Source organism: Callospermophilus lateralis, chromosome 3 (genome assembly GCF_048772815.1).
Source record: "Callospermophilus lateralis isolate mCalLat2 chromosome 3, mCalLat2.hap1, whole genome shotgun sequence".
Lineage (NCBI taxonomy): Eukaryota > Metazoa > Chordata > Mammalia > Rodentia > Sciuridae > Callospermophilus > Callospermophilus lateralis.
Genome location: NC_135307.1, coordinates 80,393,005 through 80,410,559, shown reverse-complemented (window position 1 = coordinate 80,410,559; position 17,555 = coordinate 80,393,005). Strand labels below are relative to the sequence as shown.

Genomic DNA, 17,555 nt, shown 5'->3' with positions numbered 1-17,555 from the left:
CTGTAGGTTTTTCCACTAATTTGAGTAATTTTTAAAAAATTCTTCAGCTGAGTGTGACAGCACATTCCTTTAAACCCAGCAACTTAGGAGGCTGAAGCAAGAGGATCACAAATTTCAGGCCAGCATGGGCGATTCAGCAAGATACTATCTCAAAAAAGCTCAGTAGTAGTTCAACCCAGTGCCGCCTTGTCCCCATAAATAAATAAGAAATAAATTCTTGGGCTGGGGATGTGGCTCAGCGGTAGCGCGCTCGCCTGGCATGCGCAGGGTGCTGGGTTGGATACTCAGCACCACATACAAATAAAATGAAGATGTTGTGTCCGCCGAAAACTGAAAAATAAATGTTAAAAACTTCTCTCTCTCTCTTAAAAAAAAAAAAAGAAAAAGAAAGAAATTCTTCAAAAGTAAAATGTGGGTCTGGGGATGTCTCAGTGGTAGTACTGCTTCCCTAGCATGCCTGAGACCATAGATTTTATCCCCAGCTCTCTAGCTCTGTCAAAATAAATTAATTAATTAATTAAAAAATAGTAAAATGTACCTGAGTGTGTACACCTTAGAGCTAAGCAAATATTAAAATATGTTCTTTTAATCAACCATTGAACTTCTGCAGTTAGCCAAAGTGCTGTGTTTATATATCTGTATGTGCTGTACATTTTACAATTTTGTGTTCATACCTTCAAATGTAATTGCTGAGATTCTACAAAACACACCTAAGTACTAATCAAAGTTTTTTTTTTTTAATTAATATTTATTTTTTTTAGTTCTCGGTGGACACAACATCTTTGTATGTGGTGCTGAGGATTGAACCCGGGCCAGGCATGCCAGGCGAGCGTGCTACCGATTGAGCCACATCCCCAGCCCCTAATCAAAGTTTTTGTTTTTGTTTTGTCTTTTTGGTACCAGAGATTGAACCCAGGGGTTCTTAACCACTGAGCTACATCCCCAGCCTGTTTTTTATTTTTTTATTTAGAGAAAGTGTTTCAATGTGTTGCTTAGGGTAGCTTTGAATTTGGGATTATCCTGCCTCAGCCTCCTGATCCACTGGGATTACAGGCGTGCACCATAGCACCTGCCTTAATAAAATTTTAATAGAGATTATGTTCTTCTTTTTCCATTTATATGTAATTTATAAAATGTAATTAAAATGATATTTTTAACATTCACAAAACAAAATGCTTTCATAATTCCTACAATATAGTTCTCCAAACTTTCAAACCTACTGTAAGAAACACAAATTACCAAAGACTTAAACACATATAATTTGCATTATTCTTAAACAATAAGCCCACCAGATACAGCTGTGCACAAAGGCAGTGGCCAAAAGGGAGGAAGACTGAAATTCAGCTTGCCCTTTTCCAGTGAAGCAATGAGCTTAAAGTTCTTGGCAATCCAGAGGTATTTATTAGGCCCAAAGGGCAAAAGGAGAAACAGGACGCAAAAGTTTAGAGCAAAATATTCTCCTCATAGAGCTGGGGATATAGCCAGTTGGAAGACTGCTTGCCTTTCATGTGCAAGGCCCTGGGTTCAATCCCTAGTACCACACACACAAAAAATAATAATAATAATAATATTGTCTTCATAGATCATGACAAGTTGCCTTAATCTTCAGCATTAGAAGCATTCCTCTTGGAGTCAGGCATGGTGGCGCCTGCCTGAAATTCCAGCAACTTGAGAAACTGAGGCAGGAGGATGGTAAATTCAAAGCCAGTCTCAGCAATTTAGCAATTGCAAGCCTCAGCCTTTGGACTGGCTGGGATTACAGGTATGTACATCCTGCCTGGCCTTAAAGTTTTTATTATAGACATTTTCAAACAAAATAAAAATTGAGAAAATAGTAAAAGTTACTATTTCAACAAATTATAAACATTTGCTCATCTTATTTTGTCTGTCTATCCCCAACTTTTTTGAGGGGATGGAAAGTGAGGGAGCCAGAGGAAAGGCGGCTGGAGTATATTTTATTTCACATGTAAAGACTTACTATGTATCTGTACAGGTGAAGGCTTTACATTACCACAATGTCATAAACCTAAGAAAATGAACAATAATTCCTTAATATTATTTAATACCATGTATATATTTACACTTCTTAAACTCAAATTTTTTTTTTTTTTTTGAGTATCATGTATTGAACTCAGGGGCACTCAACCACTGAGCCACATCTCTAGCCCTATTCTGTATTTTATTTGGAGGTAGGATTTCACTGAGTTGCTTGGCACCTTGCTACTCATGATCCTCCTGCCTCAGCCTCCTGAGCTACTGGGATCACAGGCATGCACTACTGTGCCTGGCTCCAAAAATGTCTTTTTAAAGTTGTTGTCCATTCACACAAGGATCCAAAATGAATCCACACACTGCATTTGGTTGATGGCCTCTTTTTATCTGTAATAGTATTCTCTCCCTTCTCATCACATCTTCCACCCCATGCCACTTACTTGTTGAAAAATCTAGTTATTTAATAAAATCGCCCAATTTCTGGATTTGATTGATTGATTCCTGAGGTGTAAAGTAGTATTAGTAAAGTAGTATTAGTATATTATAAATTTCTTTCGGGAGTAAGCTGTACCCAATTTAACTTTACAATCAGTCAATTCATCAATTATAGTCCGTCCATCCCCTCCCTGTGGGCTGTCTTGAGAACTGTTGGCTTCCTGGTATGGGATCAATGTATTAACAAGGACATTCTTGCCTGGTGGCACATTCCTATAATCCCAGAGGCTCAGGGGGCTGAGGCAAGAGTTCACAAATTTGAAGCCAGCCTCAGCAATTTAGTGAGGCTCTAAGCATCTCTGTGAAACCCTGTCTCAAAAATAAAAAGAGCTGGGGATGTGGTTCAGTGGTTAAGCACCCTTGGGTTCAATCCCTGGTACCAAAAAAAAAAAAAAAAAAAAAAAAGAAAACCCACAAACCCAAAGAAGACATTTTTGTTTTCATTTTTTGCAGTACTGGAGATTGAACTTGGGTGCTTTTATCACTGAGCTACATCCCTAGCCCTTCTTATTTATGCCCCGCCCCAATCTGTTGAGATTGGCCTCAAACTTTTGATCCTCCTGCCTTTCAGCCTTACAAACCCTTGGGATTACAGTCATGCATCACTGTGCCCAGCAAAGACAGACATTCTTTAGGCACTATGCATGTTATATGCCATATAAATATGTCACAATGAAACCTCTTGATTTGTACAATTAATTTGTGCCAATAATTACAACTGCAAAATCTTTGTAAAAATAAAAAAGTATAACAACTGGCTATCAGGTATAGAAAAGAGTAAGAAAAAATTTGTGGAATATAACTAAAATGTTTTGGATAAATGATACTGAAAAACTCCCCCTATCCTTATTTTTAAATCAGAGAATGTTATCAGTTAAGCTAAGGTACCAAATAAATGTGTTTTTATAAAGCTACATATCTTACACAATGTAACAGTTCAATATTAGAGAGCCAAAACATAAATAGCATTAAAAATACAATATAAAAAGTATGTTTAAGAAAAGCTTGGTAGTCACCAATGATTGGCAATATAAAATATTCACTTATTTTGGTTTGAGACAAAAAAATACTAAAAACTTAGAAGTTCATTTGAAAAGTATATTTTATAAAAGTGCTTGGTATTTTGAGATCATGTTCTTATGAAAAGCAAAATACATAGCTTTCCAAGTTTCTTCGTCAAACGATCTGCTTTAACTCTAGCATGAGAGGGTAAGACTTACTGATAACATTATAGAATAGGTAGATCAACAGAACAGGCTAAACTTTCATGTGTAACGTCATGGCTATGAGGGCAGATATTCTGTTAAGACCTACCTACATTTAAAGAAAAAAGCCTGCTGTAAACTAACCAATGGGGGAATTTCTGCTCATCCTTCAAAGCCCAACTCAGCTGGAAAAGTTTTTCCTATGCATGTAGCATTAATCACTCTTCCATTTTAAGCTGTGGACAACACTGACTTCATTCAATTCATTTGAAGAGATTAAAAAAAAAACTGATGAGGGCTGGGATTGTGGCTCAGTGGCAGAGTGCTTGCCTCATAAGTATGAGGCACTGGATTTGATCCTCAGCACCACATAAAGAATAAATAAATAAAACAAAGGTATTGTGTCCATCTACAACTAAAAAAATATTTAAGAAAACTGATGAAAGTAAATCAGAATCTATGAGGATGGCACCAGAATAGAGGTTTTTTTTTTAAAAAAAGCTCTCTAGAAGCCAGGTGTAGTATGGGTATACTTCTGTAACCACAGCTACTCGAGAGGCTGAGGCAGTAAGATCATGAATTTGAGGCCAGCCTCAGCAACTTAGTGAGACCCTGGATCAAAAAGAGGGGCTGGGGTGGTGGCTCAGTGGTAGAGTGCTCGCCTAGCATGCATGAGGCACTGGGTTCAATCCTTGGTGCCACATGAAAGCAAACTAATGTATCCACCTAAAACTAACGATAAATAAATATTTAAAAAATAAAAAATAAAAGAAACAGATTATTCCACCTGGTTCTGGTGGCACATGCCTGTAATCCCAGCATCTTAGGAGGTTGAGGCAGGAAGATCACAAGTTCAAAGTCAGCCTTGGCAACTTATCGAGGCCCTAAGCAACTCAGTGAGACTCAGTGAGTTGAATACAAAAAGGGCTGGGGATGTGACTCAGTGGTTGAGTGCCCCTGAGTTCAATGCCTGACACTGCCCCCCAAAAAAGATTATTCCAATAAAAAGCTCTCTACATTATTTCTATATGCAGCCTGATTAAACATCTACTCTGCTGTCATACACACCTTTAATTTGCCTTTAACACAGTGTATTTTTGTCTCGTTTTTGTTTGGAAGCTCCTCAACTCTACATTTACTGAATATAAATTATGCAGGGCACCACACATTATACTAGGTGCAAATAAATAACTCTGTGTCCCTGTCCTTAAAACCTTACAGTTTGGTTGAGAAAGATAATCTGAAAATAATAACAACAAAGTGAAGTGATATAGGTACTATAGTGTCTCAGGGACACTATGACTCAATTTATTCTTTCTGGGTATGGTATTGAATCAGAACTTATAGAAGGGACTTACAGAAATATTTTTGCATCTCTAAAATCCCTCAAAAATACTTGGTAAGGGCCATCTTCAAAGGTGGCATATTTAGATCTCCTTGACTCACCTGGCTTTTATTTCTATCCATTTCGAGACTCTACTCCCAAGTCTGCTTACTAGATCATGTTAACATAGGAAATGCTCTATCTCAAACTGTTCACTCTAATATTCAACCCATGACAACAATATTTAATCTTTTTACATTTTTCACCATAATTTTACCTCATCAAATCCTCCACTTTATCTCAGTTCATTTTCATTTATTGTATTTTTGCATATTTCTATTGTTGTAATTATCCAGCATTCATTATTATATAAAAATGTGTCTGCTTTTTCTATTAGATATAACTTTCTTTAGAACAGATAATAGGGCTGGGGATGTGGCTCAAGTGGTAGCGCGCTCGCCTGGCATACGTGCGGCCCGGGTTCGATCCTCAGCACCACATACAAAGATGTTGTGTCCACCAAATACTAAAAAAATAAATATTAAAATTCTCTCTCTCTCCCTCTCTCTCATTCTCTGTCACTCTTTCTTTAAAAAACAAACAAACAAACAAACAGATAATAGATTTTCTTTCTCAGTCCTGCATCCTTAACATCCAGCACAGTGCCTGACCCAGAAATACTCAATAAATGTTTAGTGAAGGAATAGAGTGTTCTGGTCATTTTTGCCACTACATTATGAGCTCCCCAAGACAGAAACTGTATTACCTGCATACTACCTATAATTCACACCAGAGTGCCTCACACATATCAAAAGCTCAGGTAATATTTATTGAATTAGGGCCTTTATAAGATTTTAAATGTTCCCTGATTTTCAGTATTATTACTTTAACAATAATTTAAGTTAACCACATGGTTATTAAGCAAATGTAAAAAGTTTATCACAAGAGATAGAAAGGCAAAATAATTTATGAAAGAGCACTATGTAAAGTCAGGAGGCCTGGGGGCTGAAGGTGTAGCTTAGTGGTAGAGTGCTTGCTTAGCATCCATGAGGTGCTGGGTTCCATTCCCAGCAAAACACACATGCAGTCAGGAGGCCTGTACTTCAACTTTAACTTTGCTACTAACCATGTGATCTTCAAATAACTATCTCTGAAAGTCTTAATTTTCTTCTATATTAAAAAAAGGGTTGATCAGAATTAAGAGTCTAGATCATCATCTCCAACTTGCTAAAAAACCTATTATACAAGTAAAATATACAATATAAAAATTGAGCCAGGCTAGGCACAGTGGTACACACCTGTAATTCCTAAGACTCAGGAGGCTGAGGCAGGAGGATCACAAATTCAAAACCAGCTTAGTAACTTAGTGAGACCCTAAGCAACTTAGTGAAACCCTGTCTCAAAAACAAAAAATAAAAAGGGCTGGGGATGTGATTCAGTTGTTAAGTGCCTGTGGGTTCAATCTCTGGTACAAAAAAAAAAAAAAAAAAATCGGGCTGGGTGTGGTGGCACAGACCTATAATCCCAGCAACTTGGGAGGCAGTGGCAGGAGGATAAGTTCAAAGCCAGCCTCAGTAAGTTAGCGAGACCCTAAGTAATATAGTGAGACTCTGTCTCAAAATAAAGATAATAAAAAAGGGTTGGTGGCTCAGTGGTTAAGTGCACCAGGGTTTAATTCCTGGTGTGTACACACACAGGCACATATAAAAATTGTACATGCCTTTGTGAATTGTTGAGGTAAAAAAAAAAATTCTACTTTCAACTCTGTTTTCATAACTCATTTCCCAGAGAATCCACTCTCAAGTGTATCTCTAAGGCATTCTTTATGCATAAGCTAATGCAGTACTGCATCAAGATTCTTGATTATACCAAGTGGACAGGTCTATAAACTCTCATAGAAACTTGCCAAAATAAAAGAAAAACTATAAATTCTTTGATTATCTATTCAGAAGGACAAGAGTAGAAAAATTAAAACAAAGTATTTAAAATTTTATGTGTCACACTGTATTTACGTAATATGTAAATAAAAGGCATATAATGAGAAAACAAACTAAAGGATATTTGATCCAGTGGTAGAGCACTTGCTCAAAATGCTCAAGGCCCTTGAGCACCACCAAAAGAAAGAAAAAAAAAGATGAAAGAAAAACAAGAGAAGACAAGAAAAAGATTCCAGATGTAAAGTTCCTTTACAGGAAGAAATGTAGAAGGCATGGGAACTGTGGTTAAAGGAGAATCATATCGATGTTACAATCACCAGTAAATACAAAAAGAGCCATAAAATTCACAAATTATAAATAAAATAGCAAACACATCTTTTAAAAACACAGAGCTTAAGGTTAGAACCAATTGTACAAAAGGAGGTAGCTGTTTTCCTATACTAAATTCAGTCCAGAGACAAATATGGATTAACATTAGGTCTTCAAGTCTCTTGATAACAGCATCCTCTGAAGATCTACATCTAAATCTAACCAGACAAAAGTGAAATAATTATATTTCCAACCAGCTGCCTCTAATAGTGGTGAAAATATATCACAAGATGATAGTTATCCTGATAATTTTTTAAAGTATAGAATGAATGAGAAAAAGCAGGTTACTGAGGAACTAGGAAGCTAGATTCCCAAAAATAGGAAAAAATGCTATCTAATAGCAGAACTGCTAATTTCCCTTTCATCTGGATACCAAAGAGTAGGGAAATTTAAGTAAGGAATGTGTTACATAAAGAGCTAAACTTTAATTTCTGTACCCACATAAACAACATAGATTTCACCTAGACAGGTCCCCAGTTTTACCTGAAGAGTGTAAGACGAAACTGCTCTAGACTGCAAGGAATGCTTAAAGATAAGATAACAGGAGCCTGGAGAAGGATCCTCTTCTGTATGTCTAACACATTATTCAAAGAGTCCACTATTTTAAAAAAGAGTAAAAATACAATTCTATAACATGTAAATTACAAGTCTAACAACATTCAACCATAAATTACCTAATGATAATTATGATATAAACAATTAACACTGTTATAGTCTCTACTTGGTCTTTACCTGCTCTTTTTATCCTGATATGATGAATAAAAACTAAAAGTACAATTTAGAATTATTTGGAGAGACAGAGGAAATGATAAATTATTTTTTATCCCATAATATAATTTTAACACAGTGTACATATAATTGGGTAAGGTTTGTCAAGAAGTTGAAGAGAGTTAAGTCCAGGAATCAACCTGTAGTATTTTCATAAAAGAAGAAATGAGTGGGCTGGGGTTGTGGCTTAGTGGTAGAGTGCTTGCCTACCATGTGTGAGGTACTGGGTTTGATTCTCAGGCACAGCATATAAGTAAATGAATAAAATAAAGGTCTATCAAAATCTAAAAAAAAAAAAGAAATGAGTGAATTCTAGAACTACAAGCTTTACCAAATCTACCTTATTTTTAGAAATTAGACACACATACAGAATTAAGGAACTAAACTCATTCTGGTTTCCTGAACTCTTTAGGTTAGGAGGAACAATATTTTCTGACACCAGAAAATGTTATGTCACCCTTACTTTCATAAGTCAGTGGCTGAAGGTATGGTTTTCAAATTTGAGTAGAATATCCTTTTGTTTTGTTTTGTTTTGTTTGTTTGTTTACTTTTGGGTACCAGGGATTGAACTCAGGGGCACTTAACCACTGAGCCACATCCCCAGCCTTTTTTGTTTTTCATTTTAAGACAGGGTATCCCTAAATTTCTTAGGGTCTTGAGAAACTGCATAGGCTGGCTTTGAACTCGAAATCCTCCTGCCTCTGCCTCCAGAATTGCTGGGATTACAGGCATATGCTACCTTGCTTGTCCAGTCTTCAATTCTTAAGGGAAAAATTTATTACTAGAAAGATTATGTTAGAATACAATATAAAACTGAGTATAATAGCAGTGTAGCAGTTTCAACTTATTTACTTTGGAGTCTGAAAAATGTTGTGATCACTCCATTCCCACTAAATCAAATGAAAATTTCCAAGTTAGCTGACAGGCTGGTTTAAGAAGCTAAAATTCTGCAATGGTCAACATGATCCAGAGGTAGATTGTGTGCTACTTTCTGACTACAAAGACTCAATACAGTACTCAGGACATTTCATCTCAAGCTCAAAGTGACAAAAATCAAGTGGGAATCTAAAAGCCTCCTTAGAACTTCTTCATTTGGCAGTGACAGGACATCAGATATTTTCACTACTGCCCTGAGTGACCTTAGCTACTTGAATCACTGTCTGTATAAAAATATGTTTGAAAAAAGGAATTTTGTGATGCCCATATTAAATTTTTGAAAGAAAGCCACTAAGATATGATCAATAATTTCTCCTTGTAATTGACCTTAAAAGCAGACTATAAGAGTTAAAGCCTCAAAGCTGGCAAGAAAGCACATCTCCAAATCACTAAATTTTACCCTTTAGGATTTTCTTGTAAAAAACAATTCGTTTTCACCAAAATAACCATTTCAATTCTAAGGAGGCGAAAATGAGGAAGTCAAAATATGCATTTACTTTCTTTCTTGCCACACACCTTCCCACATAATAAATTACTACTGCATTGACCCATTATGGTAACCATTATTCCAAAGGGCCATAAGCATCACAAAAAGAGGAGCCATCACTGGTTCCTAATGATTACAGTAAAATAGGAAAATGCCCTCCCAGTAGATGGTCATCCTGCATCAATAACCACATAATAAAAGTATCCTGTTCTCTGAGTTTCTACTTACCCTCCGAAACATCCGGGGGGTTAGAAGTCCGATCACTGGCAGGATCCAGGGCAACAGTTGCCAGTGAAGTGGTGGCCCCAGACATCTCACTCATGGGCTCACTACGGCTTGTTTCAGGCACACTCTCCCGGGAGCTAAATCTTACTCGAGAACTAGACCGAGAGCTGAGATCCGGGCTGGTATCTGACAAACCTGGAATGTCATCAATCTTTGTTGGTGTCACCATGAACCGAACTGAAGCCATTTTGGTGGTGGTTTCTGGAGGATGCATTTTTCTTTTCCTTTTTAACAAAGAATAAGGAAAAACCTCACAAAAATCTTCCTCCCACACTAGCTACTTTTGATTGCAAAAAATAGAAAACTTAAAAAAAAAAATTACCTTGATTCACATCCCACAAAAAGCCCCAAATAAGAATCCCACGCAGAATTCGAGCTTAGAAAGTGCACTACCAACACTGAAAATATTTTTTGAGAAAGAAAAACATAAAAAACAATGTCAATCTTGTGTAACTTTACTCCTTCAGAATGAAGAACTTCCTAGCTATCTCCTCTGGTTCAGAGCTGAGGGCTCAGTGCCATGGTCTCACAGCTGCAGGTGAGGCCTTCTATACCCCTCAACCCTGGGTTTCTCTAGAGCTAGTTAGTCTTTTATCTGGTGAGTGTTCCACAGTCCTAGCTGAGCAAAGTGCGTGTAGGCCCACCCTAATTAGGAGAATACAGCGTGGATCAGATTGAGAAAAGGTGTGCACCCGGCCACCTGTTGTGTATCAGGTGAATACCCCACAGGTCTGGCTGGGAGGAGGTGTGTGAAGAGCCACCCGATGTTTTTTAAGTCGATAATCCACTTGGGTCTGGTGGAAGAGGTGCGCATGCATAACGGGGAAAATAACCCACACACTGTATGGAGAAGAATGAGGAGAGAAGGGTGAGAGAGCAAGATGCAGGGCAGAGCGGATTCCTGCTTCCAAGAGGTTGCGGGGGTGGCACGCCCGCTCTTCTCCGGAAGAGAGGTCCTTGGGATCTGTAGGAGGCAAACTAATCAAGACACCTCGGACAGTAGTTCGGGGTCGTGGCAGATCGTTGCTAGTCCGCTGAGCCCACAGTCAGCTCCCTGGGTCTCTGCTGCGTGACAAGACGCGCCACCCCTTGGCCGCGAGACGCTTTCTCGACCCCGGCGCAGGTCAGCCCGGTCTTCCTTGGGTCCTACCCCGACGAGACAGCCACGCAAAGTGGTCCTGACTGGGCAGGAAGGGGCGGCAGGGCTGAGCAAGACGAGGTCGCAGGTGCGGGCTCCAGCGCCAGCTGATGCGGGTGCGCGCGCAGCTGTTGTTTACTAGCCGGTAACTGTTTCGGAGCCGCGGTGCTTAGGAGGGCTCGGGCTGCGGATAGGGCGCCCCCTCCACGTCCAGACGCCAGCGTGGCCGTTACGTGACCTCGCCGCCCCCCGCCCCGGGCCCGGCGGGCTGTGCCCGCGCCGCCGCAGCCCTCCTTTTCCCTCCCCGCTCGTTCCTCATTCGAGGTTAACCGTCTGGAGAAGCCAGGGGAGCAGTTGGAGGGCGGCACCGTCCCACGGGCTCCTGGAGCCCCGCCCAGAATCTGCAGCCAGCACGGCGCGCAGCGCGCCTGCGTCCGCCCGGGCTCTGCGACGAGGGGCACGCCGGGAACTGCAGTCCGCCGCCCTCGAGGCGTGCGGGGGAAGTTACGCCTCCCTGCGGGTCACTGAGGTGCACACTCGCTCCCAAGACCTCAAAGAAGCAGGCAAGGGCCCTCAGACTCAGGTCCAAGAGCTATTTCTCTTTTCTAAGAACGTCTCTGACATCCTTTTGTGAATCCTTACACTTAAGCCTCCCAGTACCTATTCTTAGGTATGACCCTCATTGTAACTTTTAGGGAGAGTTCTTTCTTTTATACTCGGGATTGAACCCAGGAGTGCCCTATTACTGAGCTACATCTCAGGCTGGCCTCTAACTTGAGACCAATTCGCTGAGATTACAGGCGTGCACCTCCATGCCTGGGTATGTAAAGATCTTTCTAAAACATTGTATCACATTTACACAATTCTGTATGCTTCATCGCCGCCCCTGCCCCGCCCCCAAGTTTCCGTCCTACTATTCAAAACTTTCTATGTTCATCTACTGGTCAGATTTAAAATTTTATTAAAACAAACGTCTTTAGAAAAACCATTGAGATATTTTCTCTTGAATCAATTCCCAATGTTTGTCCTATCACATTTACTGTCTCTGGAATATTTTTCTTGTTTACTTAATGCATAAGTGGCGACTTAATAAATATTGGTTCATCAATGTTTTGAATTTTTTCTATAATTTGATCAAAACTTCAGAAACTAGCCCCCTGCTTTGCCTGGGTCCTTGCTCCTTATAAGTGTAAATGTTTAAGTAGTGTCTGCTTTAAGACCTGACCCTGGAAATTCCGTTTTATAAAATGAGTAAGTCCAAAGTCTAGTTAAAAAGAATCTGGTAACAAAAAGATAAATTCTTATTTAAAATCTAAACCTGGGGCTAGGGCTTAGTTTGGTGGTACAGCGCTTGCCTGCTATGCCGCAGCACAGGATGGGGAGTAGAGGGATAAAAATTTCCTCAAACTCAATTCTTTACAGAGCCTGATTTTTAATTTAGGCTTACAGCTTTCTTACTTGAGGAAGCAAGAAATCCATCTCCCAGATGGATCGTATTTTTTCCTCAGGCCCATTATTGCTTATGCAAACCTCCTAGACTTTCTTTTATAAAGGAATGTTGGATCTTTGCCTCCCTTGGTACCGGGAACTGAATCCAGCGGTGCTTAACCACCAAGCACATCCCCAGCCTTTTTTGAGACAGGGTCTTGCTAAACTGCTGAGACTAGCCTTGAATTTGCTATCCTCCAGATAAACCTCCCCAGCTTCTGGTATTATAGGAATGGCCACATTGCTCGGCTTGAAATGCTGGATTTTTATACTCAATTTTTTTTTTTCTTTATCATAGCCCACTTGCATTTCAACCTGCTTACCTCTAACCAGCACTAATCAAGATCTATAAATAAGGCTTGGCTGGGCAAGGCTGTAATTCCAGTTATTCTGAGGCTGAGGCAGGAGTATTACAAATTCCAGGACTGCCTGAGCAACATAGAGACGGTGTCTCAAATTTTTAAAAAATAAAAATAAAAAGGGCTGAGGATGTAGCTCAGTGGTAGAGCACTCCTGGGTTCAATCCCCAGTACAGCAAAAGAAAAAAAAAATCCATAAATCTCATGTTAATACCCAGGGGACTCTTTTTTTTTTTTTTAATTAACAAAACTGGGGATCGAACCCAGAGCTTTATGCATACTGGGCAAGTGCTCTACCACTGAGCTATATCCAAAGTCTTTTTATTTTGAATCAGGGTCTCACTAAATTGCCCAGACTGGCCCTGAATTTGGGATCCTCCTGCCTCAGCCTCTGGAGTAACTGGGATTACAGGGGTCCTCTGCTCCTAGGAGATCTCTTAAACCCTTGGTATAGTCATGCCAATTTGCCTTTTCTATATTTATTAGGAATATGTCCAGATTAAATTATTTTTATTTCAGTCTACACAACTGGAGGCATAGAACAAAGCTAATCTTTTGTTGTTGTTTTTTTTTTTTTAAATATAAGATAAAACAGGACTGTAATCCCAACTACTTTGAAGATTAAGAGAGGAGGATCCAAGTTCAAGGTCACGTTGGACAACTTAGAGGGACCCTGTCTCAAAAAAACAAAAACAAAAACAAACAAAAAAACACACCTGTATCCCAGCAATTCAGGAGGCCAACGCAATAAATTAAAAAAAAAAATAAAAGGGCTGGATGTAGTTCAGTAGTAGAGCATTTGCCTAACCTGTGAGGTACTACTGGGTTCAATCCTGGATACCAGAAAAGACAATTTGGACTGCATTCAATATTGAAAAAAAAACTGGCAGAATTTACCTATTAACTTTAGTTGTTAAAAACTTCCACTGCAGATCCTTTTTCTAGTCATCTGCAGTTTTTAACACTTCTTTTTTTGTTATTGTGATCCTGTGGATTAAACCCAGGGCTTGCTGGGTGCAGTGGCACAAGGGTCATCTGTAACTCCAGCAGCTCAGGAAGCTGAGGTAGGAGGATCACAAGTTCAAAGCCAGCCTCACCAAAAGCAAGTACTAAGCAACTCAGTGAGATCCTGTCTCTAGCTAAAATACAAAAAAAAAAAAAAAAGGACTGGGGGTGTGGCTCAGTGGTTGAGTGCCCCTGAGTTCAATCCCCAGTAGCCCCCCAAAAAATCCCAAAACCAAAACAAAAAATAGGGTTTCTCTACCACTGAGCAACACCCCCAGCAATTTCTTTCTTTTTTCTTTTTTTAAATTTTGAGATAAGATCTAAGTTGCCCAGGCTGGCCTGAAACTTGTGCCTCCTGCCTCAGCCTCCTGAGTTTCTGGGATTATAGGAGTACACCATCATGTCTGGCTAACACTTCTTTATCCCTTTAACAGGATAAGATTAATTTTAAATTTCTCACATGCAATGCTAAAAACCCTGTAAATGAACCAGCTAAGAAATAAAATTGCAGACAGAGACAAATATCTCATTTCACCATTCTTATACTTGAAAATCATATCTTCTGTTAGTCATGGTCCAAATCCATAGATTTTTTTTCTATTTCCCATCAGCACTCAACAAATATCATGAACTTTTTTTTTTGCCTGAATGGTTAATCAGCAGAGTCCAAGACAAACACATCTACCCCTTTCCAAAGTTAGTCTTCATAAATGAACATGTGTGCTAATTTAAGTTACATCTGCTCTGGAGCCCCGACTTTTTATGTGGTTGAAAAAGATTGCAGAATTACAATACAATCTCCACAAAGCAATTTAAAATCAGTGGCAATAAGCAAATGTATTCAGATCCAGTATCAGAAGCCAGGAATGAAAAGACTGGGAAATAGTTGATTAACTTGAGGATAGAAATAAGCAAACTAACATTTCTTGACTGTCCATATAATATTTTACCTCACTATCACTCTAATATGAATTAATATGATAAAAAAATTGCTCCATGATTGAAGTTCAAGTCCTGAGAAACTTCTAGCACTCTTTTTAAAATTAAGCCCCAACAGTAGTTTGAAAAACAAAAATCCCTGCTTGAATCTCTGATACTTCATCTTTTAAATTAAAATATGTGGGAAGTTCCACATAGCTCCTAGCTGCCAAAGAGAAACTAAAGGTAGGTGTGTGCAAAAAAACAACTAGAGAGAACTAAACCTAGGAGTATGTCCAGAGGGAGAACAAATAAGTTTAAAGTCATTCCTATTTATATCAACTGGACAAACACTGTAGTTACATTAAGATCCACTACCAAACCCTTTCAATTTCAAAGCTGGGAGAGAACTTAGAAAATAGAGAAAAAGAGAACTAAATAGGTTAAGTAACATTATCAAAGTTATACAAAGAGAGGAGAATAATACGAGTGGCCTGACTTCCAACTGACTGCCTTCACTCTAAAATACGTCTAAATATTATATTAAAAAAAAAAAACTCAGTTTGCATCTAAACATGTTAAAGGAGGAAGAAATTACTTGGATATTTTTCAGTGAATACTGACATTTCTGGGAATCTTTCTCAACCTCTTCTCCATCCCTAAACTGTCCTGTCATTCACTGAACACTGCACTACAGTTACAGGCAATAACTGAAATTTTTCTTTCAAGTGGTCTTTTTATAACTACCAGTGGTAGTCTCTCCCTCATCCTCCTCACATTAAAAATAAAAATTACCAATCTTTTCTTCAACAAAACCGAAAATGAGCTCTTTCAAATCATTTTATCTTTAATAACGTGCCAATAATTCAAAATATGAAAAACGTGTTCCCTTTAAAGAGGATGCCACCATGATGGCCTCATACAAGCATGATCAAAGGCAATCGGAGGAGACTGGATTCCAAACGGCATGGGTGGTTGGGTTACGGATTCTTCGAAACAGAGCAGGCGACAGACGAAACATGAAATTTAAGGGACCCTCAGAGAACAGGGCGCGGTTGCTGAGTCATGAGCACCTTGAACCGTTTCTTGATGGTGATTCGGTGTCGCGAGTATTTGTCGTCCGGGGAGAATCGAGCAGGATGGGCTGAGCAGGTCTGTTGTCCCATAGGGTCAAATTTCTGCTCGAGGAAAAAGGAAAATGATCTCAATACAAGAGTGATGAAGTAAGCCCGGGGATACAGCTCAGTTGACAGAGTGCTTGCTTCGCATGCACAAGGCCCTGGGTTCAATCCCCAGCACACACACAAAAGAGTGATGGGACATGGAGAGAGCAGCACCGAGACACGATGGTCAGATGGAGAAGCTGCGCACTGCGTTTCTACCGCGCCTCGGTGCCAGACTTTCTGGTACCCCGCACCCAGACAGGCAGCTCGGAGGCTGGCCTCAACCGCTCTTCCCACTTACGAAAAATGTTTCTCGTCATGCCCACTTACAACGTTTCCTCTTCTTACCTTCAGTGTGTAGACTCGATCTCCTTGCTCATTGAGATAATACTGGAGAAACATGACCACGTTTAAACCTGAGGCTCCAAGTCCGTCTGCAACACGTGTCTGTCAACTTCCTTCCAGTGTAGCCGGAAGACTGTCCCGAGGGATGCCGGGAAATGTAGTCCATTTTTTTGCCTTGTGTTCAACAGGCCAGAAGAGGGCACAGTGGTGCAGGATTTGGCCTGTGACGCCAGTTGCAACCTTGCAGGCTTTCTAAGACCCATAAAGTGTGCCCACTGTGTGCCAGGTACTAGTAGTCGTTTGAGAGAGAGGTAGGGATGGATGTGAACTGAATATTGCTGTGTGCAGTCCTGTCTTTAGCTAAAGATGCACACCCATTTCAGAGGCAGTGCCTTGCTAGTGTCTAGAGAAACAAGGGCTCTGGGATTCAGAATCCTTTTAACCCTAGGGAAGAAAAAAGATTCCACTTTTACATCCGGTTCCTCCGCTTCATTTCAAAGTATTGGCGGTAAAGAGTGCATGATGGGTATTCGATATTCTGCAAAGCGAAGAGAGCGTAAAGTTATTTTATGAAGCTGGTGATATTCTAGTAGTCGAACCAAGATTCAAACTCAGGCCTCTTTACCGCAAATTCAACGTTCTTATAGTGGTGAGTAATGAATTATAGTGTCCATTCTAGTAGTATATCAAACTTTTAAAAGAACATAGAAATTCTTCTTATAGGATTCTAAAGAAATAAAAATTGGAACCAAGTTGTCATTTCAGAGATGATGGCAAAGACGTTGGGACATGTTGATTTTGTAACCAGAAAAAACTGAATAATAATAATAATAATAATAATATTATTATTATTATTTTTATATTGAGACAGGGTCTCACTAAATTGCCCAGGCTGACTTCAATTTTGAGATCCTCCTGCTTCAGTGTTCAGAGTCGCTGAGATTATAGGCTGTAGGCGTGCGCCACTGCACCGGGCTAAAGAATAGAGTTCGCATTTGCTTGTAGTTGCGTAAAATATCTTTGCAAAGATTCACAAGAAACAGAAGATATTGGTTTCCTTTGGGATAGAGAACTTGGTTACAGGGGAAAGTAGTGGGCAGAAGACCTTGAGGTATATTCATTTTGCACAGTTGACTTTTGAACCATGCTAATGTGCTACCTATATAAAAACTCTAAAAATAAAGCAAAACAAAGGAAATCGGGGTGCTGTGGTGCATGCATATAATTGCAACGACTTAGACTGAGGCAAGACAATCACAAGTTCCAGGACAGTGTTGGCAATTTAGCTAGCTAGGTTCTTTTTTAAAAAAAAGGTGGGGGAGAGGAGACAATTGGGAATGT

At 39.5% G+C, this 17,555-nt stretch overlaps 2 protein-coding genes across 4 annotated transcripts in view; both read right to left on the bottom strand.

Moving 5' to 3' along the window:
* Slc12a6 (solute carrier family 12 member 6) overlaps positions 1 to 11,236 on the bottom strand; it is a 94,636-nt gene extending 83,400 nt beyond the window's left edge. For 2 of the 3 annotated variants that reach the window (XM_076850512.2, XM_076850514.2), the window contains exon 1: positions 9,742 to 11,236. In XM_076850512.2, coding sequence (XP_076706627.2) covers positions 9,742 to 10,012 — 271 coding nt within the window. In that variant the 5' untranslated portion in view covers positions 10,013 to 11,236. The remainder of the gene's footprint in view (positions 1 to 9,741) is intronic. The other variant, XM_076850513.2, reaches the window with a different exon arrangement.
* A 4,297-nt stretch (positions 11,237 to 15,533) lies between these two features.
* Positions 15,534 to 16,327, bottom strand: Nop10 (NOP10 ribonucleoprotein). Its single transcript, XM_076848455.1, has 2 exons — positions 16,218 to 16,327; positions 15,534 to 15,884 (listed from the first exon to the last, which is right to left on the bottom strand). The coding sequence occupies exons 1-2, from the start codon at positions 16,269 to 16,271 to the stop codon at positions 15,744 to 15,746; spliced, it is 195 nt and encodes a 64-aa protein (XP_076704570.1). The 5' UTR covers positions 16,272 to 16,327; the 3' UTR covers positions 15,534 to 15,743.
* Between the last annotated feature and the right edge of the window lie 1,228 nt (positions 16,328 to 17,555).

What these genes read in the sequence shown, in the direction of transcription:
- Nop10 (XM_076848455.1), bottom strand. Translation starts at nt 16,271, where the DNA reads ATGTTTCTCCAGTATTATCTCAATGAGCAAGGAGATCGAGTCTACACA. An exon ending in ATCGAGTCTACACACTGAAG is followed by an intron (nt 15,885 to 16,217) that starts GTAAGAAGAGGA and finishes TTCCTCGAGCAG; the next exon opens with AAATTTGACCCTATGGGACA.